Here is a 25,081-nt window from a genome sequence, read left to right as displayed (position 1 = left end):
CACCTCAGATAGAGCATTAACTTCCAGGATATGTAAAAACTCAAAAAAGTTAAAACACCCCCAAAACAAGTAACCCAGTCAATAAATGGGCAAAGGAACTGAAGAGACACTTCACAGAAGAAATATGATCTGTCAACAAAAATATGAAAAAAATGTTCAACCTCACTAGCAATTAGAAAAGTGCAATTAACACTACATTGAGATTTTATCTCACTCCAGTCAGAATGGCAATTATCAAGAATACAAATAAAAATAAATGTTGGCAAAGATGCAGGGAAAGAGACACACTCATAAATTGCTGGTGGGACTACAAACTGGTTCAACCACTATGAAAACCAGTCTGGATATTCCTCAGACAACTTGGAATGGAACCCCCATTTGACCCAGTTATCTCACTCCTTGGCAGATACATAAAGGACTTAAAATCAGCATACTACAGCAACATCAATGTTTATTGCACATCAATGTTTATAGCAGCCCAATTAACAATAGCTAAGCTATGAGACCAATCTAGGTGTCCTTCAACAGGTGAATGGAAAAAGAAAAGGTGGTACATATACACAATGGAATATTACTCAGCTTTAAAGAAGACTAAAATTATGGGATTTGCTGGTAAATGGATGGAACTAGAGACTGTCATGCTAAGTGAAATAAGCCAATCCCACAAAAATCAAAGGTTGACTGTCCTCTCTGATATGTGGATGCTGATTCACAATAGGTGGGGACGGGGAGGGAGGAATGGAGGTTCACTGGATTGGACAAGGGGGAAGGGGTGGGGGAGATAGGATTGATGGGAATGGGAAAGACAGTAGAATGAATCAGACATAACTTTCCTATGTTCATATATGATTACACAACCAGTGTAACATCATGTACAACCACCAAAATGGGAAGTTATACTCCATGTATGTAAGATATGTCAAAATACTTTCTACTGTCATGTATAATTAAAAATAAAAATTAAAAATTAAAAAAAATAACTGGCAGATATTATTACTTTTAGGTGAGCCACATCATTATATCCCATATAATATTCAAACTCACTATCCTAATAATTTGGAAACTTCTATAAAAAATTTTAAGTTTGACCAACCAATCAATTCACTAGTATACAACTATACTAGGCAAATTAATTTTTCCTATAAACATTCACAGGCAGTTATCACTCACTAAGATGCAAAAGTGGTGAGAATACAGTATGTATATTTTCACTTTTGAGCTATTTTGACTAACAATGCTGCGAACATTTGTGTACAACAGATCACACTGTATAATTCCATTCATATGAAACATCCACAATAGGCAAATTTGTTGAGAGAGGAAATAGGTTAATGGTTTTCAGGGGATGGAGGGAATGGAGAATGAGAATGGGAATGAATTTGGTGGGTGATAAAGTTAGATAGTGGTGATGGCTGCACAATCCTGTGAACATCACCAAAGGCCACTGAATTATACCCATTACATAGGTGGATTTCTGTGTGTGAATTACATTTCAGTAAAGCTGTTACTTAAAAACGGTGAGAAACATTTCATAATATACATTCGGCACATAAAGAAAGAGGGCACTCGATGATTTTAAGCAGTTTATTTTCAAAAGGAGATGCGGTCTGCCTTGAGAAGGGTCTCTCTCATTACAAGCAAGGTATGTGTGCCTCATTCTTCTGCTGCTTAGCATCTGTGATTGGAATTTGACTCTCAAATTATTCAAGGAGCTGGGCTGAGTTTTAAAAAGCAGTAAAGACAATGAGGGAAAAGCAGACATAGCTTAAAAGTGGCAGAATTGTACTGATCCTGAAAAACCCAACAAGATTAACCAGGAAATTGGCTCAATTAAGAACCCAGGAGCTCCCAAAAGGAGATTTAGCAATTCAGAAATAGGAAAAAACAAAACAAAACAAAACAGAGACAGAGGTCTATTTGCAATTTGCATAGACTTCTCTGCTCTGGTGAGGTTTAGTATCATGGAAATGTGTATAATTGATATTAGCATCTAAAGCTTGTAATAGATGTGCTCCAAGATAAAGCTGGCAGTAATGGTGTTTTAAATATTTTAGAGCTCATTGGATTTCATTTTTGCAGGCAATTTGCAGCTCCTCTGATAAAAGGTTTATATTTAATTACATAGACTGATAAATAGGCTTCCCCTTCCCCCTTCTGATCACTACAAAGTATGAAGAGTGCTTTTAGATGGCCACTTTCTTATAGGGAGTAAAAATCACAGCCACGTTTCTTTTGAAACCTCAGCAGCGTCTCCTTCTGGCAGCTCTTTATATACTTTCTTCCACCTCTTGGACTTCAGATGACACAACCTTGCCATCCACTACTTCTTGCACGACTGTCTTAATCTTCCTGGTTTTCTTTACATCTGAGTGCATATCAGACAATAATGTTAATTCAGGCCCATGTCCATGATTTGTGAAATTCAACTTTAAATTATTATTATTACTATTTCATATTTATTTCCTTTTTTTTTTTTTTTGGTACCAGGGATTGAACTCAGGGGCACTCGAGCACTGAGCCACATCCCCAGCCCTATTTTGTATTTTATTTACATACAAGGTCTCACTGAGTTGCTTAGCGTCTCGCTTGTTTTGCTGAGGCTGGCTTTGAACTCTTGATTCTCCTGCCTCAGCCTCCCAAGTCACTGGGATTACAGACATGTGCCACCATGCCCGGCTTATTTCCTTCTTTTAGAATAAAAAAGTTGAACTCATCCTTTTTCTTAAATAATCTTAAATTCATTTTACAAATACATGCTGAAAATGCACCACCCTTCCCCCAATTTATAAATTTCTTACTCTTTCCACCCCAAACTGAAATACATGATCTTGAAATAAGTAAAGTTCACATTTGAGTTTTCTCTTTCCTTTTCAGGCTCTCAGGACAGCAATAACAAGGGCCAAGACAATGATCCTACCATAGGGATAAATTCCCACATGGAATTACTGGATAGCTGCTGAGATTTCAGAGTCAGAGAAAAAGTGCAAAACCGTGGAATACTTACCTCTCTCCTCCAGGTTGCTTAACTGAAGTTGCGCATTTCTTTGATTTTTTTTTTTTTGAAAAGAAAGAAAAAAAAGAAGAAGAAAGTATAATTGCCAGTTTGAAAATGGAGTGCTCTCCTGTCTTTTCTATTTCAAAGCCAAGTTGAGTGATATGTTTGGATGGTGTTTTTCTATTTTTTCCCCCTTTGACAAGGCTCGTTATTTCAAACTTGAATGATCTGCTTTTTAACTTGAAAAATACGTAGCTTCAAAACTGACCCACTGAACATATACTGGAAATTACTGTTATTAAAACAACAGAATAGAAGCTCAAGTCTTGGGTCCTTGAGTGTAGTCTTTGCAGACTACATTGTCGATGTCCTTGGGTATAGTCTTTGCAGACTATATTGCTCTAACATTGATGGTTCCCAGATTGGTTCCCATGAACCTCTGGGACCTGCTGATTACTTTGTGAGCCCTCAAGGAGAATTTTTAAAAAATTATTGTGCTTTCAGTTATATGCCAATCATAAAAACGAACATAAGCATAATCTGTATGACTTAGATAACCATCTTCTAATTCATTCCTACCTTATGACTTCAAAGGCCATACATGGTATTTTGGGTGTGTGTGTTACTTTTGGGTATATTTTTATCTTGATGTTCTGTGTGTGTGTGTGTGTGTGTGTGTGTGTAATTGCTTTTGTGCTACGATTGCGTTGGTGCTGGGTAATGAGTGGTGGAGAGCAAACTAGAATAGCTCACAGCTGTGGACACGTATTGCTTGATTCTAAGAGCCTTACTTTACATCTTCTCCTTCTAGAAGGTGGCGGTAAGTAGCAATTTCCTGCTCAAGCCTGGTCTTTATGTCAAGAAGAATACTGTATTCGTTGCTCTGACGTTCTGAGTCACTCCGAATCTGCATCAGCTGGGACTCTAGAGAGCTCAGCCGCCCCTGGATGCTGGCCAGCTGGTTGCTGTAGCGAGCCTTGGTGTCCTCCAGTGTGTGTTCCAGAGCTTCTTTCTAGGAGCACAAGACAGGCAGAGTGTTCCTTATGGGAGGACTAGATGTAGGAAATGACTCAATTTTAATTTCTCTTGGGAAGAATTTCTGCAGCTAGTCCTGGTGGGTATCAGTTTACAACCCTTTCTCCCTTTAACCATCAAGGCAGACTCAACCAGGCAGCGAGGATCCTGGCCCCTGGGTTTTTCCTCTGTGGTTTTCAGCTTTACACCCACCTTTGGTTCCCTCTGTGCGTTACATTGTGTATTTGCTTCCCCACCCTGTGGGGAGGTTACACCTCCCATCCCTTCATCAGGACTGGCCACGTGATTTGTGTTGGAAATGGAGAATTACACTTCCTTGACCTATTGATGCCGGGGCTGGTCATGTGACTTTCTCCAGCTAAAGAAATGCAGGTGAAACTGACATGTGGCCCTGCCATTGCTCCTCTTCCTGCCACAACACTTGGGGGTGTCCCAGATGCAGCCTACTCCCTTAGCCTTGCCCCAGTGTCATGGAGCAGGGCTGCAGCCCAGCCACCCCATGATGAACTTGGTGTTGTTGTTGGTGACCACAGCATCACTTACCAAGGGCTGGCCAATTTGCTTAGCTTGCAATGTCTTGACTCCTATTCTCCAGCTTTAATATTCACTCAACTTTTAAGACCTAGCTTACACGCCACCTTCCAGGTGAACTCTCCCAGATCTACTCTTCCCTCTGCGTTGGGCAGTGCATTGCCCTTTCCTCGATTTCTTTCTGTCTTTTAATTCTTACTAGTTGTTTAACCTGTTTCCCCGTTGGCTTTGCCAGGGGAGAGGTTATTTCTTAGAGGTCTTTGCATTCCCAGGGTTCCTCACACTTGGTAAACACTCGCTGGATTGCGAAGTGGGAGGGAGCTGTGCTTTACCATGCTGAGATGGGTCTGGAGTTCTATCTCTAGGTTCTGATAGGTGCGTCTCAGCTCTGTAACTTGACTCTCCATTCCTTTTAGCTCTTCTGTGTTCACTAGGACTTGTTGCTGCAGAGCTTCTGTCTGAAATTCCAAGAATGGAAAAAAAAATATGAGTAAGGAAAGGAAGGAAAGCAGGAAGGTAAGAAGGGAGGAAGAAAGGAAGGAGCAAGGAAGCAAGTGATCTCCTTTGGGAAGGCAGCTTCTATACATTTGCTCACACTGGGGAATTATTCTGTTACCTGTCTCTCAAACTGTTCTTTGGCCTCTTGAAGGTTCTTCTGGGCCATGACTTCGTATTTCTGCCTCATCTCATTCATGATGTCACCGAGGTTCAGGCCTGGAGCAGCATCCAGTTCCACATTGACAGTATTGCCCAGCTGCCGGCGCAGGACGTCCACTTCCTAAGAGAGTGAAAATCCTGATTTTAGTGTGGAGCACATTCTTAGATAAGGCTGGTCAGAGAAGACAGAAGATATCTATGGCTGCTTTCATTGGGGATGCGTAAAAAAGAAGGAGAATAATAACTTATGCCTGGCTTCTGGGGTCCAGTTATTGCTCTATGTCATCTGACCTAGAGCAGCCTTATGAAAAGGAGCGAGGGCTGCCATCATTATTGACATCTTCATCCTGGTCACTACCACCACCACCACCAACCGTTCCTCCTCCCCTATTGCTCCTCCTCATCCTCTTTATTCTTCTTATTGGAGCCATTCCATCATCCCCAGAACCACTTCTGATCATTTTCTCACCTCCTGATGCTCTTTTTTGAGGAGAATCAGGTCTTTGTTCAGCTCTTCAATCTGGACCTCCAAGTCTGTCTTTCTCAGGGTTAGATCATCAAAGAGCCTACTCAAGCCTTGGAGATCAGCCTCCACTGTTAGGCGCATCCCCCTCTCAGTCTCAAACCTGTGAATGAATTAGTGTGCAGAGACAGCTGAGGCTGAGGCCTTCTGAAGTCATTATAGGAGAGAGAATCTAATATAGTGAGATCGATTTTTTTTAATGTGGAATATGTGATCAGTTGCAATACTTTATAATGTCTCCCTTTACACATTTATAAAATATGCATGAGAACCTAGGAATCAGATAATTTGCTCCATAATGTAATCTCTGTGATTTGCAATTACTTAAAAAGTTTCTACATTCTTTAAGTTTTTTTTTTTTTTTGCACTGGAGGTTTAACCCAGGGGCGCTTAACCACTGAGCTACATCCCCAGCCCTTTTTGTTTTTTATTGAGACAGGGTCTTATTAAGTTGCATTAGGGTCTTGCTAAGTTGCTGAGGCTGACCTTGAACTTGAGATCCTCCTATCTTAGCCTCCAGAGCCACTGGAATGACTAGCTTGAGCCACCGTGTCCAGACACATTAAAAGAAAAATTTCAATTTTTAATTTCAATTGTTTTAATTACTGTGTTAGAAAATGATTCTTATTATTGATATTAATTATGGCTGGCTTTGCTTAATGAAAGCACATGATCCATTTATTTTTATTACTTAGTAAACAGTTGTGCCTAGAATGGTCAGATATCCTCCTCTGCAATCTTAGAGACCCTCATTTTTAAAAAATAGCAAGCTTTAAAACAATGATAATGCAGTGGATCGCTCTGATGCTGACCTATAAAATTGGAATTAATGAACTTTTACTGCTTTAATCTTCAGATATACTTTCCCATTTCCTTCTTTTTTAAAAAAATATTTATTTTATAGTTGGACACAATACCTTTATTTCACTAATTTATTTTTTACGTGGTGCTGAGGATTGAACCCAGGGTCTCTGGAGAGGAACTCTCTACCACTGAGCTACAACTCCAGCTCCCCGCATTTCCTTCTTTTTAATCCATTTTAGCATTAAAATGCTACCCTTCTAAGCCACAAAGGACTTTTTTTGTTGATACAGATTCAGGATGAGGAAGCCCCAGTGTGGGAGTAGTTTGATCACATGCATTACAGGACTGAAAGCAAGTGAACACAATGGAAATGCATTAATCATAGGTTTGTCTTAGCTCTTTGGTTGGTCAGACAATATTGTAAAACACTGGTAAACTAGTAAATATCGAAGGTCGCCATACATGTAGGTTCTTGAAGGAATCTGGGTATCTGCTTGGAGGTTCACTAAATGTACACATCTGACTCTCTTTAGGTAACAGAAGGGCATTTGTACAGAAAAGGAATTTCAAGCTGTTTTGTTATTATGCCAAAGGACAGGATAAGATTCAGTGGGTGAAAAGGCAGATGCCAGGTTTCTGAAAAAGAATGTTTGGGCAACCAGAGCTAACCAACAAGAGCAGTAGCAATTATTGGAGGTATTCTGCTATGAACTAGGTGGCCGAATCTTAAGACTGTGGAAGAGAGGTCTATCCCTGAATGTTGGGCTGGATTAGGTAGCTTCTAACATCCCTTATGTCTTACATTCTGAAAACATTTAAAGGCAGTTTCTCCACCAACAATGTGGATTTCTGAAGGACTATTAAAAGGAATTCTTTTCCTGTAAGTTTTACTGTGGTTTTAGAACACCTACTTCAGTCTGAAGTCTTCAGCAGCCAGTTTAGCATTATCAATCTGCAGGACACATCGAGCATTTTGCAACTGAGCATCTGTAATCTGGGGAAAAAAACACAGGAAAGACACTTTCAAATGGATAGGAGTTTAAAATGATTGGGTTTATTCTCAGATATACCCTCAGTTACATCAAAGATGTTCATGTCAAGAATCTCCACATAAGAATATGTATGAGGAATAATAACATGGGTATTTCATATAAAAAAAATGCATGAAGTGAACTCTGGTCCCCAGGGTTTGGCCCACTTTCTCGTTATTTTACAAAAGGAGACTTTCAGTCAACTTGGGTCATCAAGCTTTATTGAGTGCCTTGTCTTTAATGTTGTTCCTGTCTGGAACATTCCTGTCGTCCCTCTCAGCTGGCGAACTCCCACATCTTTTTCACATCTCAGTTTAAGCAATGTGGCTTCAAGGCAGCCTTCAGTGACATCCTCAGAGCAGAGGTGGAATGACCAGCCCTTGCTTTCAGTGTCCTGCACAGCTTTCCTTGTCAGCATCGACCACTCTGAGTGGTAGCTTTGTCCATCCCTGTTTCCTCCTAATTCCCCCATTGTATTCTCCTATGCCCAGCAGGTACTCTGTGCCTCGTTAGTGTCCACTAAGTGTTGACACTTGGTGAAAGAACACTTGCCATATGATAGGGAGGTTAGGATCTAGGGATATCAGGATGGATAAACCCGGGGTCCTAAGAAGTGGTTAACTAGTGGGCGAGTTCTCTAACATGCATGCAGGGCAGAAGTCTACTTGTAAAAGATGTTACCGTGACATGTCTCTTTCAGTGGATCTAGTCTTGGAGAGAGGGCTGCCTTCATATGCTGGCTCTGCCCAGCCACACGGGACTGATGGCCGAGCCTATGTATTTGGAATGATTCCAAGTTGATTCAGAAATCATGAGAGACATATGGCAGAATGGTTGGTTTATTATGAACATTTTTAGTGATAGCCTGAAAGAATGATCTGTTGACAGGAAGACTAATTTAAAGAGCATTGCTTCATGTGTGCATAGTTTCAGAAATCCTAACATAATCTCCTATAGAACCTGAATTCAAATTGCACTTGCGGTTATGATATGGCTCGAGAAAAAGAGACCTGCTGCTAAGTCAGTGAGTGGCCTTTGCTCTAAAGGAATATGAATTATAAAACAGAAATGAAAATGAAAGGGACACGTTTTTCTTGATTAGATAAGAACGGTAAAGCAAAAAAAAGTGCCTCAGGTCATATCTGACATCTTCAATTAGGAACAAAGTCTTCTACCCTTATTCCATATGAGATAAAATAGAGAATTACACCCGTCTTGGATAACAGAGGTGAAGGTCGTGATATGATTGCAATAAACGTGGATTGGAAGCAATAGAATATTTTATTATTGTAAAAGTGGTCTCTTAATCAGATTATTAAACAGGACATTTAAAAATTCTGGTATCATTAAGATCTATACTCCTGCTTCCCTATTTCCACCCTGAATCACTTTATTTGTTAAATCTATAGGATCCGAATACTTGTAACATTTACATGACTGAAAGTAGAAAGATCCCTGAACTGACTTTCAAAAGTGGGGATTGGGTGACAAACTAAGAAAAATTTATGATCACACATAAAGAGTTAGGTGTTTTCAGAAAAATTGTTTTCTATTCATGTATCCCTAACATGGTGAGCTGTGACAAAGATAGACTGTAAGATTGGAGGATAAAATTATTGTAATTAGATTTAAAAGTTTGATTTAAAGTCACCCTGTTATATAGTCAGATGCTCCAATATTAAGGGTGGATGATAGGTGTGGCATTTTTATAATTAAAGCATTGCAACCTAATTTGCTTTACAACATGCATTTAGACCCACCTAACTCTTGAGCTATCAGGAGAGGCACGACAGTGAGACAGTTTTAAAACACAGGCATCAGGGCCTTACCTGATCTTGCAGCTCTTGGATTTGTTTGTAATATGCACTGTAGTCACGGCCTGCGCTGGGCGCGTTGGCTTCGTACCACTGCTTGATCTGCATCTCAAGGTTGGAGTTGGACTGCTCAAGGGACCGCACTTTTTCTAGGTAGCTTGCCAGCCGGTCATTGAGGTTCTGCATGGCCATTTTCTCATTGCCAGCAAACAGGTCCCCGCCACTGAGATCGCTCCCATAGTTTGCAACGTGTCGGGAGGTCGAGATGCGGGTGCCATGGCCTCCAGCCCCTCCATAAACGCTGGGTGCAGCCCCAAGACGCTGCACGCTCCCCTTCCTGTACAGGGAACTGCTCAAGTTGAGCACAGGGCCCTGCGAGGAGGAACTCAGGCTTCGACTGAAGCTTCTGCGACTGAAATCCATCGGGGACTCTGGGAGCAGCACCTGCAGCTTCAGGAAGGTTGGAGCAGCGTCTGTCATGGTGGCATTGGGCTGACATTTTTATGGAGTTCACAGAGAAGAAGCTCCTCCCTACTGCCATGTCACACACCTTAGGACTGACACAGTGCACTTTGCTTGGCTTTTTTTTTTTTTTTTCTTTCCCCTTTCCCCTTTTGAACAGCAATGTGTTTTATTCCATTCCAGAAATTACCACTAGAGGCATATCTTGGAGGTTTTTTCCTCAGGGGTGATTTTATTTATTTATTTTTTAAATAAAGGTAACAAAAGTAACCAGGAAGGGGTATTCTTTTAGTCCCTGCACCTGCCTTGGCAGAGTTTTTCATCCTGGTAGGTACATAAAGAATATTTACAATTCTCATGAAGAATTTAAACATCTGAAACGACAGATGTGGGTACATATTGTAAGTCACACTGGTGATAAAGGAAAATGACTTGGAAAATGACTTATTTTTAGTTATGAATTGCTTTTCAGAACTTCTGTTTTATGTTTTTTTTTGGCTTTAAGGTTAGACAGTATAGTTTATGAATATATATATATATATATATATATATATATATATATATAACAAATACAAAACCTTGAACATTTAAAACAGGAAAGAAACATTTGTACATCTAGAGATGCATTTTGGGGAAGCAAATTAAATGAATTTGGATCAGTGGTGAACTAGGTACTTTTGGAGTTTTTTTTTTTTAATTTTAATATTCAATGACTAGATAATGCATTTACAAATTTCAGCCACTGCCTGGCTTTAGGTCTAGTTACTGAGAAAGTTAAAATAAATAGCTTTTTTTTTTTTTTGTAGTAGGCATGGTGCTCATAAGGTCAGCTCGATGCCACCATTTGACAGACTGCCTCAACCATTCTGAGGCTGTAGCTGCTGCTTCCCAGAATCCCTGATGATTTCCAAGTGCAGAGTCTTCCACAGAAGCCTGCTTTTCCTCAAAGACCCCCCACATCTACAGCACGAGTGTTCCATGTATAGGAAGGGTAGCGGCCAGTGCCTTGGAGTGACACTGAATTTCCCAGAGGCTCAAGCTTGTGTGTCCACCTTTAGACACATGGCAGGAGCTCACCAGTGGGACTGTGACTGGTGGCACTCACGAACTACTAGTTGAACAGTTTGCTCATTCTCTCCCTTTCTTTCAAGGCCCCTGGCTGAAATGCTTTGAAGCATTTATATGGCCACCTTGATCAACTTAATTAGAAGAGGTAAGTAAAAAGCAAACATGTCATTAATTCTCGTCTTACTCCTTATTTGAATTGAGATTTGTGTATGATTAAAAGTAAGGAAGTAAACAAACACAAACAAAAAAGAAAAAAATCGAAATTTACTCATCTTGTTTTAGTGGCCATTGGTGATGATGTTCTAAAAGCCAGTCAATTAAAAAAAAAATGTGTTTTGAGAAATCAGTTGCCTTTTTACTTGTTTCTTTTCGTATTGCCTTTCTTCCCAAATAACGTAAGATCATTTTATTTCTGTCTTATAAATAACATGCTTTCAAATACTCTGTTGCATTCAATTTGATCCCAGTTATAAGCTTTATAAAACTCACAATTATATGAAAGTAAAAGCTGAATGATACCATTAAACCTACTTCAGGTATTTTGTTAACAGATATCACTTTAATAACAAATGTCACAACTAAAATCTGCAGTCAAGAAGAACTTGGTATAAACACAGTTACCATGTTCTTCTTTTGCATTATATATAAAAAATGAAAGTGGTATTTATTGTTAATTAATGGGGTGGGTTGAGGTTGTTTGAGTAAAATCACTGGGAAATTGTCTATTTAAAATGACTCAAGTTTTGCAGGGAGTTAGTCTCAGTTCAGAGTTTCATATGCTAACCCACGTGATCCAGATATGTAGAAGAACAATTTAAATAAATTGTTAGCGTTATAGTTTGGATCTGGAGGGACCCCCAGAGGCCCATGTGTGGAAGGCTTGGTCTCTAACCTGTGGCGCTATTGGGAGGTGGTGGGAATTTTCGGAGGTGGGGCCTAGTGGAAGAGAGTTAAGAAAAATTGTCGGCTTTGCTTTCTGGCTGCCACCAGTGAGCAGCTCTCTGGGTACACTCCTGCTGTGATGTGCTGGGCTGCCATAGGCCCAAAGCAATGGTGCCAACTAACTTTGCACCCCGACCTCTGAGACTGAGCCAAAATACACCTTTCCTCCTATAAGTTGTTTATCTCTTTATTGGTCACAGTGACAAAGAGCTGACTAACAGCTCTCTGGCTGAAAAGGCAGTTGTTAAACACGATGCTTTCTGTTTTCTCCTTTAGCACCAGTCTTCCTTATGGCTGGACCCAGTGATATTTAAGTCAAAGAGTTCAAATTCCTTTTTTTTTTTTTTTTAAGAAATAACTTTGTGTGTTATCCCACCAGTTTTTGCTGCTATTTATGAGTTCTTAAGGTTTCAAATTTGAACTAAGATCTGATACAATAAGGCCATTACTATGAAGTCATCCAATCTCCTAATTTGTTTGAGTAGAAAAATTCCTATCAGAGAGCTTTTTGTCTTCTTTTGCCAGGGCAGGAGAACTGTGATTGAGCTTTTTGCTTTGGTAGATTATTTTCTCTTCTAGAGTGATCACAGGAAATCAAGCTAGTATTTCCTAGTAATTCATTTATTTTTGAGTTATGCCTGAGGACTGAGTCTCTACAGACCTCTGTCTGTTGACCCTTATTCATACACAGAGTAATGGATATTCCAATAACCCTGATGTTCCACGCGGTTGGATGACTGCAGCTGTAAATGAGAACTTTGATTAGAGTCAACTTTCTTGTAGCTAATAAGAGGTGCATTTTGGGGGAGCTGGGGTTGTGGCTCAGCAGTAGAGTGCTCGCCTAGCACGTGCCAGGCCCTGGATTCGATCCTCAGCACCACATAGAAATAAAATAAAGATATTGTGTCCAACTACAACTAAAAAAAAAATTTTAAAAGATGTGCATTTTTTTGACCTCTGAGATGACTCTGGTGAGGGTGTTAATGACTAATATTCCATTTGGTTTGTGGTTTGGAGTGCTATCTTAAGCACTATATTTCCAGAGGACTTTCTACTTTCTGTTTTTTTTTTTCCTTTGTCATGGACAAGCGATTGTAGCTCAGATATGATTGATGTAGAATCTGCAGTCTCTGGAGAGGTTGTCTTCTCCAGATGGTGGGTGGCGTACAGATGAAGGATATTTGACCAGTAGTTATTTTGTTGAAGCTGGGAGGTGGGTACAAGGGGTTTGATGTAGTAAACTTACATTATGGTAGTTTACACAGTTAATATGGCATGTTCAGGTTTGATCTATACTTATTTGGTAATTCTGCCCAGTTATACTTCAGTGAGTCCATTGATTTGTTATCTCAGTTGCTATGGAATCATCTAAGGGAAAATATAAATATACAGTCATCCATCACTTAATGGCAGAGATATAATGATAAATATGTTATTAGGTGACTTCTTTGTCCAAACATCACAGAGTCTAATTACACAAACCTGGATGGTATACCTAGCACACATCAGGACATACTACTTCACAATGTGTGTGTGTGTGTGTGTGTGTGTGTACATACATAAACTGGTAACATAGTCATTTTCTATCATTGTGAAGTAGTATGTCCTGAATGTAATTGTATGCTTGCACTTACATGTGCTTGCTTATACAATTAACCTCTCTGGAGACTTTTGTACAATTGTTGGTGCAGTATATTTGTTTACACCAGCATCACCACAGACAATGCATATTCTATGCATGTTCTGTGATGTCACTATGGCTGTGATGGCGATGATATCACTAGGCAGTATGAGCTTTTATCATCATTATAATCTTAAGTGCTCACCATCACTTTGTTGACCAAAATGTTGATAGCTGGCAGATGATTATGCCCAGAATAAAGGGTTTAAGAAGACTAAAGATAAACTTGAAAGTTGGAGTAATTACTAAGAGATTATAAGATCTGCCAAGCACATATAAAAAATAAGCCAGAAGAAATGAATAATATAATTAGGAGTTCAGAGGCCGGGTCCAGGAACATATTAAGCAAGGCTAAACAGAATCACTGAACTAGATGGCTGTGAGGAAATCCTGGGGATGCAGCCAAGTGATGAAGGGGGTCAGGGGGCATGCAGGCGAGAGCTAAATGGTCTAAATGTGTTTAGTGAGAGTTCCAGAACAAGGCAGAGAGCATTTGACAAAATAAAAATGAGAACTTTCCAGAGCTGTTTGAAGACACAAAGAGCTCAGAAAGTGCCATCTATGGAAACTTATAATGAATTTCAGGAAAAATGAATAAAATCATGACTCCACACATCAGAACAGAAAACCAAATCATTAAGGGAAATGTACAAACAGGTAGAAGAAAGATCACCGACAAAGGCATGGTAATTAGACTGACAGCTGACTCCTCAAGAGCAACACGGACACTGGAAATGAACAGCATCTTTAATGTGCTGGGAGAATATAACAGCCATTCTGAAATTTTCTTACTCAGTGACATTATCTTTGAAGGAGGGTAAAACAGACATTTTCAGGATAACAACAACTGGGTTTACCATCAGTTTCTAGATTTTCACTAAATATATTCTGGAAGTATATATTTAAGCAAAAGGAAGGTGATTTCAGGTGGAAGTTCTGAGTTGCAAAAAAGAATAATGAATAAGAGTGCTAAGTATGTGATCAAACCCGAGTGAACATTGGCTGTAAAGTAATGTAAAGTTGGGACTTCCCTTTTCCCTTGGCTTCCCTTCTCCAATTTCTGTTACCTACAGCCAGACATATTAAATGGAGGATTCCTAGAATTTAATAATACATAAGTTTTAAATTAACAATTCATAATGTGCCATCATGAGGAGCATGATGAAAGTTCACGCTGCCCCTCTCCATCCTGCCCAGGATGTGAATCTTCCCTTTATCCAGAGTATCCCTGTTGTATATGCTACTTGCCCTATAGTTATTAGTAGCCATCTCATTTATCAGATCTATTGTGCATTATCGCAGTACTTGTTTTCATCAAATCCTTATTTTACTTAATGATGACCCCAAAGGGCAATTGTACTGATGCAAAGGAGGCACAGAGCATAAAACTTGGAAGGATAGGTGAACTCTAAAACTATGTGGCTATGCTGCAAAGCATATAGGAAAAAAGAAGTTTCTACAGTATAGGGTTCTATACTACCTAAGGTGTTCAGGCATCCACTGGGGGACTTGGAACGTGTCCCCTCCATGGATAATGGGCTACTACTATATACATATTGTGAAGAAAAAAAAACCAAACTAGAATTGAAATAGATGAGAACCAGAGGGGATGAATGAAGTAAGGTTATTTCAAGGTCCTGGACAGTTCAGGAAAAGGGTAAAAATACACATTAGCTTTATACATTGACAAGTTAAGGATGAATATTACATTTTCAATGTATAGTTTTTCTCTTCACACAGTGAGTAATGGCTCCTGTGTTGATCTGCAAATAAACCAAGGGATTAGCACAAAGAGCTCAGAAACTACTGTATATGGAAACTCAATTTCCAACTGGCTGAATGTTACAAATGAGTTAGGAAAGCAATGGAGTATTTCCATATTTAAAAATGGAATTATATTTCTATCTTAGGCAAATATTTATCTGATACACAAAAATAAACTCCAGGTTCATTAAAGATGTAAATGTGAAAGATAAAAACTATGATGTTTAGAAGGAAATACATGGAATAATGTCTGTAGAAATAGGGCAAAGGAGTGTTTCATAACCAGGATATAAAAAGCATAAACTGTGATGTACAAACTAGATACTGATTGAACAATTTTGTTCATGAAAAGATTCCATATTTATAACAAAAAAAGCCCCAAAACAAGGAGCAGATATTTACAAAATAGAATTGGCAAGAAATGGCCTGGTCCACATGTGCCAACTGGAAAAAGTTAAAAGGCTGGGCAGTACCAGCTGTGGTTGTGAGGAATTCTCCCCCACTCATGGCGGCTATATAATTAGGTACAGTTACTTTGGACAATAGTTTGACATTATCTCAGAAAGCAGAAGATGCATATGTCTCTCACTCAGTGATACCATTCCTAGGCATTTATGCCAGAGAAACTCTTATACATGTTTATCAGAAGATTTTTATGAGAATATTCCTAGGAGCATTGTTCATAGTGGGAGTACATATGCACACACAGGAAACAAAACTGAACAACTCCCAAAGGTAGGTAGGCATCTAAAGGCTTAATTTTTCAGAGCTTTGTCTAAATATTGTGTGAAAGTTTGTAAAATTAAAGCTATGTAGTCAGGCAAGGTAATACAGCTATGTAATGCAGGCAAGGTAGTCATGTGTGCTCTCTTCTATACAATATTCATTCATCTGGACTTTAAAGACATAAAATGGCTATACGATCATTTAAAACCTGGCTTAAATCTATTTGCTTTGACTAAGTAAATTATTTATTCCTATGTAAAAACAACAACAACAATAACAAAAAACTAAATAACTCAAATGCTCATCGATAGAATGAATAAACACATTAACATATATTCATACAATGGGATACCATGCAGCGGGAAAAAATGAATAAGCTACATTATTAACATGCATGAATCTTCAAAGGCTTAGTGTTGAATTTAAAAAAAGGAACAAAATAATTTATCTGGGACAATTCAACTGATGTCAAGTATATAAATAGGCAAAACTGAGTCGTGCATGCATAAAGGATATTCATATAGATAATATGTTAGACTGTAAATGACAGTCACAGGTCCCTCCTGTGTCTATATGCGTGTGTTCTTGTATTTGAGGGATATATGGATCATTTCCTGGTATAATAATAACATTTTTTAAAAAGGGGTTACTAAAATTGTGATACTGAAGTGTTTTTATCCCCTGCACATTATCATTTTCAATATAACAGTCTTATAATACAATATACTTGTACCAATTACAAGGTTTGTAAAAAAAATACCAACTTATTTTGGCACACTATAAGCTGTGTGGTTCAGGGCTGGGACACAGTTTTAACTGATGAGATGAATATCTTCTTTTGGTCCTAGAATCAGTCTCTGAAACCAAGTGTCTCCAAGTTCGTATTCAATCTCTAAATAGCCCCTTCACCCCTGCAACTGGGCCTGTCTGCGAGTGATTTCACCAGTGTTCAGTGTTAAAGCCAAGAACGTTGCATACTTATATCACCTGATGAAGAGAGAGCACAAGCGAATTCTTCCCATATCAGGAATAACTTGTTGCCAAGGCAAATCCTGACTTCTACACAGCATCACGGTAAAGCCTGACAATTTAAGGCAACAGCTTAGCTTCTGCTTCTAACCATGCACAATTTACGTGTTGAGGTCTAGTCTCAAGTGTCTGCCTAACAGGGCAAATCTGTTTCACTTCTGTGCAAAATCAACACTTACACACTCAGATCCAATGAGCAGCGCTCCAAGATCGCCCTCAGCCTACCTTCACGGTCACTTTCTCATCCCTCCAGATAGTGAATTCCAGTAACACACCGCAGGCGACTCTCTGTTCCATGCTCGCACATGCGCTGTTCCCGTCTTCTCTGGCTGTCATCTCTTCCGAGAAGCCATTCCCGGGCTCCCACATTCCTTCCCAGGGCAGAGAGGTTTTCTAAGGATGTAAGATGTTCAGTGTCAAAACGGGGTCAAGCCATATGGATCTCTCCTGTGCACCTTTCTCGGGTCCAGCAGGTATGTGCACACACTTTGGCCCAATTCCTCTGTTTGTGGTAGGGACAGAGGAGGCAAGGCATCTAAGACAGCAGGAAACAGTTTTATTTGGCTGCAGCCAGGTTCAGAGGGCACAGCTTCTGCTGTAATCAATCAATCCCCTGAACCGTGAGTTCAGGGAGTTTCAGAATTTTATACCCAGCATGTAGGAGGAGGGGCTCAGAAGTTCACATTTTGCTGAAGTTCACATAAAAGCAGTTTTTTGGGGTCTGGGAATATAGCTCAGTTGGTAGAGTGCTCACCTGGAATGCACAAGGCCTTGGGTTCAATCCCCGGCACTACAAAAAAAAAAAAAAAAAGAGTTTCTTTCTTTCACTGTTCTGGGCAAGTTAACCCTTCAGGACAACACCTTCTCCCCTTTCTTTCCTCCCCCTGCCAGCTGTAACCATGGAGCCCAATTGGTAACTTCTCTTATCTTAGAAATGTAGACATCTCTGTGAAGCCCCAGCTCAAGGCCAGAGTCCTTGTTTAAACATTTCTACAAACTACTATACTGGACACATGTTTGTGAAAAACTAATAAGGGGTGTCCATCACCTGGAGTACTCTTTTCTTCCCAGCCAAATAAGACAGGGCAACACGAAAATAGGAAGTTTATCTACATTGAACTCTTTTGCAGAGACTCTTTTGCTGACAGTCCTAAAATCAGCCATGGTGAAGATTTCTGAAGAAGCCCAGTTAAGACTTTTCTGTGGAGAAAGGGGGTGACACTACATGTTGAACGAATGGGCTTGGGGCATGAGGACTCGGATGAGTCAGGAAGATAGACCCCTTGTGTCCTGACTTGGGTGAATGAGTGGGGACCCCCAAGGGCATCCCCTCTTAGGGCTGGGAGAGGGTTTGTGGGGCCATAGTGACTGGGAACATGGTTGTGGGCTTGGCCAGTGTGCAGTGCCTGCATCAGACCTAAGTGAAGAAGATTGCTGGGTATTCTGTTCTGGAGAGGCTGAGGGGACCTAACAAGCTATGTAGGAAGGTTTCCTCCAACTTATTGAGTCTCACATTTCTCCCTCCTGTGTTAATTACCACCACAATTTTAGTTCACTTTTATCTTCCAAAAATCCAGTCAAATCCTGGGAGAAGGTGCCATTTGGTACAGACTTCACCGCTGCCTGGGGTTTCTCTCTTTTTCTCCATCATCACATAAAGTTGATCATTTCATTCATTGTGAGAACCTAAAAATGTAGTCTATTTGGTGCTTGGACACAATTTGTGAAGTCTCTAGAAGATGTTGCCTAGCTATAGGTTGTAAGATCGTTAGTTAAATATTACCTTTAAGCTGTGGTGGGGCAGTTCGCTCAGAGAGCACACCAAGTCCCAGTTTGGTCCAAATGGAAGAGTCTTTATTTAGCCAGTCAGCCGGCGACTTGTCTCTAAACAGGACCCATAACACTCTCTCTGCAAGGAACAGCCCTGAGCCTGAGCATTTTAGGATATTTAAAGGCAAAAACCATATCTGGGTTGATGTAGCTGCAAGCAAGCAGGTACAGAAGCTGAACTGGGCATGAGCGAGACAATGCAGTGGGTACATTGGTTATTTCCCAAGGGACTTTCCAGGTAGGCATAGCAGCAAGCAAGCAGAAGGGATGTGGATCAACATGACCCTACTTCAGAACAAGTTAGAGAATGGTTACTGATATCTAGACAGTCAATCTCTGACAAGGTACATCGCCCAAGAAAAATGGAAACCAAAGAGAACAATTTTACATTGTATAAGAATTGCTATTCTGTGTGGCGAAGGATGCTATGTTAGGTAACTATTAATGGGTACAGAGGCGGGGCTTTCCCACGGGAGAAGCATTTCTTACATGACACGAGTCTCAGGGTAAAATGGAGTCTGTTTGTTCATTGCCCATATAGTCTAGCCCATAAAATAAGTGACAACTGCCAATTAACATTGAACTTTTTGGGATGGCATTTGAAGGTCAATGATTCAATTTTATGATGTACTAATATGTTATTTGAACAACCCAAACTGATTATTTTTGAAAACGAGTAAGCAAGTGGCAATTACTGTGTACTTTTGTTTTTCACTGTGCTCATTTTTAAACACAAAGAACTGTATTGGCTCTCATATCTGGAAAGGACCTTGAAAACCTCACAGGCCATCCTTCTTATTTTGTAAATGAGAAGGCTGAGGCATTCAGGGGTTAATGACTTGCCTGTGGCAACAGTACAAATATAGAAAGTTGAGATTAAGCAATATCTTTGCTCTCTAAATTGATTTCCACTGTTAGTTTGACCCAGGAAAACTCTTGCAAACACCACTCAATGTAGAAGCAAAATTGTCATCAATTAAATTACTGCTTAATAGGCTAATATAAGGTATATACTGCATGTATTCTATTTCCACCTCTTTGGACGTCTTCCTTGATTTACTCCTAATAGCACAAAATCGAAATGAAAGCTGTAAAATGTGCAGTGATCATGGACCCAGAATCCTCCCAGGGCAAGGTACAATGTATTTAAATACATCAAAGGAGATGAAGACATGTATTATTAATTAGTTTTTCAGAACACACATGGCAGATGTGTTTGCATTTCGCTTGGTGGGATGCCATGTCATTACTTTTTAATGTACACACATGGAACTAAAAAAAAATTATACATAGCACCATATTGAGTAGAAGAAGCCCATATTGGAAATTTGTTGCAAAGTAGAGGATGGAGGTTGAAATAAGAAAGAGAGATAGGGAAAGGGAGAGGGACAGAGAAAGAGAATGATACGGTCTTCCTAGAAGTTGTAAACAGGTTTTAGGAAAACTGCCCATAAAAATCAATATCAGGGGCTGGGGTGGAAGAGCACTCACCTAGCATGTGCAAGGTCCTGGGTTTGATCCTCAACACCACATAAAAATAAATACATAAAATAAAGGTGTACAACTAAAACTAGAATATTAAAAAAAAAATCAATACTAATCCAGATGCTGTGGCTCACGCCTGTAATCCCAGCAACTCTGGAGGCTGGGGCAAGAGGATCATGAATTCAAAGCCAGCTTCAACAATAGCAAGGTGCTAAGCAACTCAATGAGACCCTGTCACTAAATAAAATACAAAATAGAGCTGGGGATGTGGCTCAGTGGTCAAGTGCCCCTGAGTTCAATCCCTGTACCAAAAAAAAAAAAAAAAAATCAATACTATGGTTCGAATGTGACTTGTCTCCTGTGAAACTCAGGTTAAACTTAATCCCCATTATGAGATATTAAGAGATAGGACCAGGGAGGACCTTTAAGAGGTCATTAGAACTCTGCACTTATGATCAGTTAATCCATTCACTCAGTTTATGGATTAGTGAGTTAATGAGTTATCTGCAGAGAGGTCTGCTATAAAAGCTAGTTTGACTAGGTCTCCCACACTCCCTCTCACTGTGTGATATATCCTGTGCACCAGGGGACTCTGCTAGCAGGAATGACATCATCAGATGTGGTCTCTCAACCTTGAACCAGACCCATGAACCAATATAAACCTCTTTTCTTTATGACTTATCCAGTCTGTGGTGTTATGTTACTAGCAACAGAAAACAGACTAAGACAGTCAATATCTTCTGGACCATGCATTTGGTAAAACATGAAAGAACTTTCTGACAATTGGTTTTTAAAAACAGAAAAATAATTTGTTTTCAACAAGCATTTGCTGAGTGCTTCCTGGGTGGTCCGAGTCTGGAGGAGATTGTGGTCCAGCAGAGGAAATACTGATGTGGGCATGTATAACAGGAGGAGGCAAGAGTCCTGAGAAAGTACTGCTGAAAATCAGAGGAGGAAGTGGGGCCTTTCAGCTGAAGAAATCAGGGCAGGCTTGGTGGAGGGCGAGCATGAAATAGGAATAGGATTTGAAATCTCGGAGAGTCTGGGGACAATTAGGGCATTTATTCACCCTAGACCTTGACTGGCTGTCAAGAATGGAAGGGCCAGGGCTGGGGATGTGGCTAAAGCGGTAGCGCGCTCGCCTGGCATGCGTGCGGCCCGGGTTCGATCCTCGGCACCACATACAAAGAAAGATGTTGTGTCCGCCGAAAAACTAAAAAATAAATATTAAAAAAAAAAAAAAAGAATGGAAGGGCCAGCAAGTGCAAAGGCTTGGGGGCAGGGAAATGAGCAGGGGCGGGCCAGAGAGGAAATGATGAGTAGAGAGGGGATGAAATGAGGTAAGAAGTGGTCTTCATTAAATCTCTTAACATTCTAACAATAACAACTTTATTATTATTATTATTTATTTAACAGGGATTGAACCCAGGGGTGCTTAACCACTGAGCCACATCCCCAGCCCTTTTTTACTTTTTGTTATGAGTCAGGGCCTTGCTAAATTGCTGAGGCTGGCTTTGGACTTGGGGAACCTCCTGGGCCACTGGGATTACAGGCGTGCACCGCTGCGCCTGGCCCAATAACCTCACTTTAATGAGAGTGGCTAAGAACAACGAGGAAGTGTGGGATGTGGGGGCAGAACATGGAGACGGAGTCACCCTAAAGATGAAGAGTTGATGAGTCCCACAGTCTACAGGCTCTTGGGCCCAGTTATGTGCTCGCTGTACACTTGGAAAGCTAGCCTCTGGGCTGCACTGATGATTCTGAGCACTGTGCTCCATCGTAGACATTGCAGATTGAAACACAGACCTTGGAGATGTACATTTGAATCTGCCTGTGAGCAATCCTTTCATGATCCTGCTCCGGCATCAGAGGGGAGGGAGGATCAGCTCCATTGTGAGCAGCCTCTGAATTAAATTTAGAAAAGCAAAGGCTGAGAACTGGAACCACAGGGTTCCCTCGTGACAACAGCCCTTACCGACTACACACATTTTTGTGATTGGGGGTTTTAGTCCCAGGCTGTGCTTCCCAGCCTGCTAAACCAAGGACTTTACGCCTTCTTGGGGACTCACTAGGTGTCAGAGGGGCCTTGGTTTATGAATTCTGTTTTCTAGAATGAGTTGCTTCTATTCGTCTCTCGCGATGTAACTAATATTTTCAACGCCTCATTGCTTGGTGTTTTCCATTTTTTTCTAAGCAATGAAAAGAAAGGAAAGCCTGGGGCCATTTCTTTTGTGTTAGACGCATATTTGAGGGATATTCAATAATTGCAGCCCAGAGCAAAATAGAGCAGGATTTTATGGCCAAGTCTTACGTTGATAGAGTGGATAGGCTGATAGCCATGTTCCCTTTTCTCAAACAAATGCATCCCTGTGAAATGAACTGTCAGAAGAACCACAGGTTTAGGAAGCCTGGGGTAACTGAGGAGTAGTACATGGGTCCCGAGGAGCTGACGTTAATGTTGACACATGATGTTTCTGGGCAATTTGATCCATGCCAATAACTGAGTTTGTTTCCTGCTGCAGGATTCATTTTGCTCGTAAGTCATTTGAAGTTTTATTAAAGATTTACCTGGTGGCCTTTTAAAAGCACAGCATTTACTGTCATGTGTGTTTGGACACCATTTGTGCTTATTGAACATTAGTATAACACTGGACCAGAATGTTTTAAAACTCAACAAGAGCTTCTTAATGTCTAATTCAGGTCCTTCTTTCTCTAATTATACTGACATAGTGCCTTCGCAATGTCAAAACTGAAAAACTATATGACAAACCTGACCTAAGATACAATCATTGATTCATCTAAGAGTAAAAATAGAAACCAGTCATTTTTGGCCTGTCAGGCTCTTATATTAAAATGACAGTTCTTCATCTGTTTTGCTGTAATGATTATGACCATTTTGTCTCTGTCATCTTGCATCTGAGTCACCCAGAAATTTTATCCAACATTTTTAATGCAGAACATTGCATGCAGCCTCTTTTTAGAACTCCAATAAAGTCCTTCAAAGAGCTTGCTTTTAACAATTCTATCAAAATGGACTTAGCAAGTAGTTCGGGTATTATTGTTAAGCTTGGTGTTTTAAAATCGCGCTTCAATATTTATACCCAGAGGTGATAATCCCCAGAGTAAAAGCGCTGCTGTTGAAATCTTCCATTTGGGATGAATCTGCTCTTTTGATGAAGAAGAATGCTGATTACAAAAACAATGCTTTAAACCTGAGCCCGGATGCAGAAATTTTAAATCTGTCTTTCAAAGATTATTTCACACAGCTTCGGCATAAAAAAAATCGTTGGCAATTTCTTCTGAATGACTCTTCCATTTTCTTCGTAAGTGTATTTTCCCAGAGTGTTGCTTAGATATGACCCATGTTATACTGAAATGCAGTGTGTGTGTGCACGCGCACACGTGTGTGCACATGGGTGCACATCTATGTGTATACACGTGTTCTGGCAGAAAGGATATGCCAGATGATGTGTTCCTTGATTTGGAGAAAAAAGGTTGATGGCTTACCTTTTCTACTTTCTAAATTATTGAGAAATATATGCATTTTTAAAAATAGAAGAAGAAAAAGAAGAGCTTCTGTCTTGGTGCAAATATTCACTCACTGTTCAAAATGGCCCCACTTCCTTTTGGCCTCTCTGCTGCACTGATGATTCTGAGCACCGTGCTCCATTGTAGACATTGCAGATTGAAACAAAGACCTTGGAGATGTACATTTGAATCTGCCTGTGCCACTTGCTTGCTGTGTGAACTTAGACAAGGATCTTAACCTCTCTGAGTCTCACTTTTCCCACATGTCAGGTGGAGGATGGTGAGAAGAGCCAGCAGAGTAGTGTTGTGAGGATGAAATGAAATGCCACCCTTGAAATGACATGACAGGACACTTGATCCGTAGGAAGCACCCAATGAGTTGTAGCCACTCATAGCAGCTGTGATCACAGGGGAAGTATGGTGATTACAAACTTGGTGGCGACAAGAAAAGGGCCACTAACATCTACCATTCAACATATACCAGGCTGGTAGCATTGTCATGGGTGTGGGTGGAATTCATGTAGCTAGTGTTAGATAAGCTGGAGGACAGCCTGTTGGGGGCAAACATAACTGAGCCAATGTGATTACTTTGAAGTGTATATATCAAGTGACCCAAAAGTATTGCCAGTGGGAGGAGCTATGAATGATTGACATAGAGCAGCAACGGCAGGTATTCACAGAGCACTTAGATGGTGGACTGTGCCGAGCATTGAGGACCGAAAGATGCACAGACAAGCTCCTGTCCCAAAGTCGGCCAGCTTCTGTGTGAGTGTGAGTGTGAGTATGAGAGTGTGTGTGCATGAAGGTGTGTGTGAGTGAGGTTGGGTGGAAAGAACTTGAGAAGGAAACTTGGTGTAGCAAGACCTTGAGAGATGAACTCAGCTATCAGGTTGTCCCTCCCTTGGTGACATCCAGGGCTGGTCCTATATTCCCACCCTATGGAGTTTATAATCCAATGAAGATGGATAAGCAGAGCTCAGATCCCCTTCCAGAACTTTGTCTAACAGTGAGCCCCATACCGAAGTTGAAATCTCCTACTAAAACATATAAAAAAAGTAAAAAGAAACAGATGGAACTCATTTTAATAATGTACATATTTTCACCATATATATATGTATATACATATGTATTTTTTTAACCCCAAACATAGTCAATATAAAATTCTTTTTTTCCCCC

At 40.2% G+C, this 25,081-nt stretch overlaps 1 protein-coding gene across 8 annotated transcripts; it reads right to left on the bottom strand.

The window, feature by feature from the left end:
* Positions 1–1,570: 1,570 nt before the first annotated feature.
* On the bottom strand, positions 1,571–17,675 carry Krt20 (keratin 20). 8 transcript variants are annotated; one of them, XM_048791779.1, is made up of 10 exons: positions 17,288–17,675; positions 17,016–17,114; positions 9,406–9,863; positions 7,457–7,539; positions 5,688–5,844; positions 5,178–5,339; positions 4,894–5,019; positions 3,787–4,007; positions 3,005–3,042; positions 1,571–2,365 (listed from the first exon to the last, which is right to left on the bottom strand). In XM_048791779.1, exons 3-10 carry the CDS (start codon positions 9,811–9,813, stop codon positions 2,268–2,270), a joined length of 1,293 nt encoding a protein of 430 aa, XP_048647736.1. In that variant the 5' UTR covers positions 9,814–9,863; positions 17,016–17,114; positions 17,288–17,675; the 3' UTR covers positions 1,571–2,267. The 8 variants fall into 8 exon arrangements, with proteins under 8 accessions (XP_048647736.1, XP_048647742.1, XP_048647738.1 ...); XM_048791785.1 differs by having other exon boundaries at positions 9,406–9,840; XM_048791781.1 differs by having other exon boundaries at positions 9,406–9,834.
* Between the last annotated feature and the right edge of the window lie 7,406 nt (positions 17,676–25,081).

This window comes from Marmota marmota, unplaced genomic scaffold (genome assembly GCF_001458135.2).
Source record: "Marmota marmota marmota unplaced genomic scaffold, marMar, whole genome shotgun sequence".
In the NCBI taxonomy this organism is placed as follows: Eukaryota; Metazoa; Chordata; class Mammalia; order Rodentia; family Sciuridae; genus Marmota; species Marmota marmota.
Note: the sequence above shows the minus strand (reverse complement) of the source record. Positions and strands in the feature narration are given on the sequence as shown.

Excerpts from the sequence above, each read along its gene's own strand:
- Krt20 (XM_015495749.2), bottom strand. The coding sequence starts at position 17,431 with ATGTGGGAGCCCGGGAATGGCTTCTCGGAAGAGATGACAGCCAGAGAA. Across the intron at positions 5,020-5,177 it reads AAGAACAGTTTGAGAGACAG|ACAGAAGCTCTGCAGCAACA; the intron begins GTAACAGAATAA and ends TTGGAATTTCAG. Across the intron at positions 3,043-3,786 it reads CTAGAAGGAGAAGATGTAAA|AAATGCGCAACTTCAGTTAA; the intron begins GTAAGGCTCTTA and ends AAAAAATCAAAG.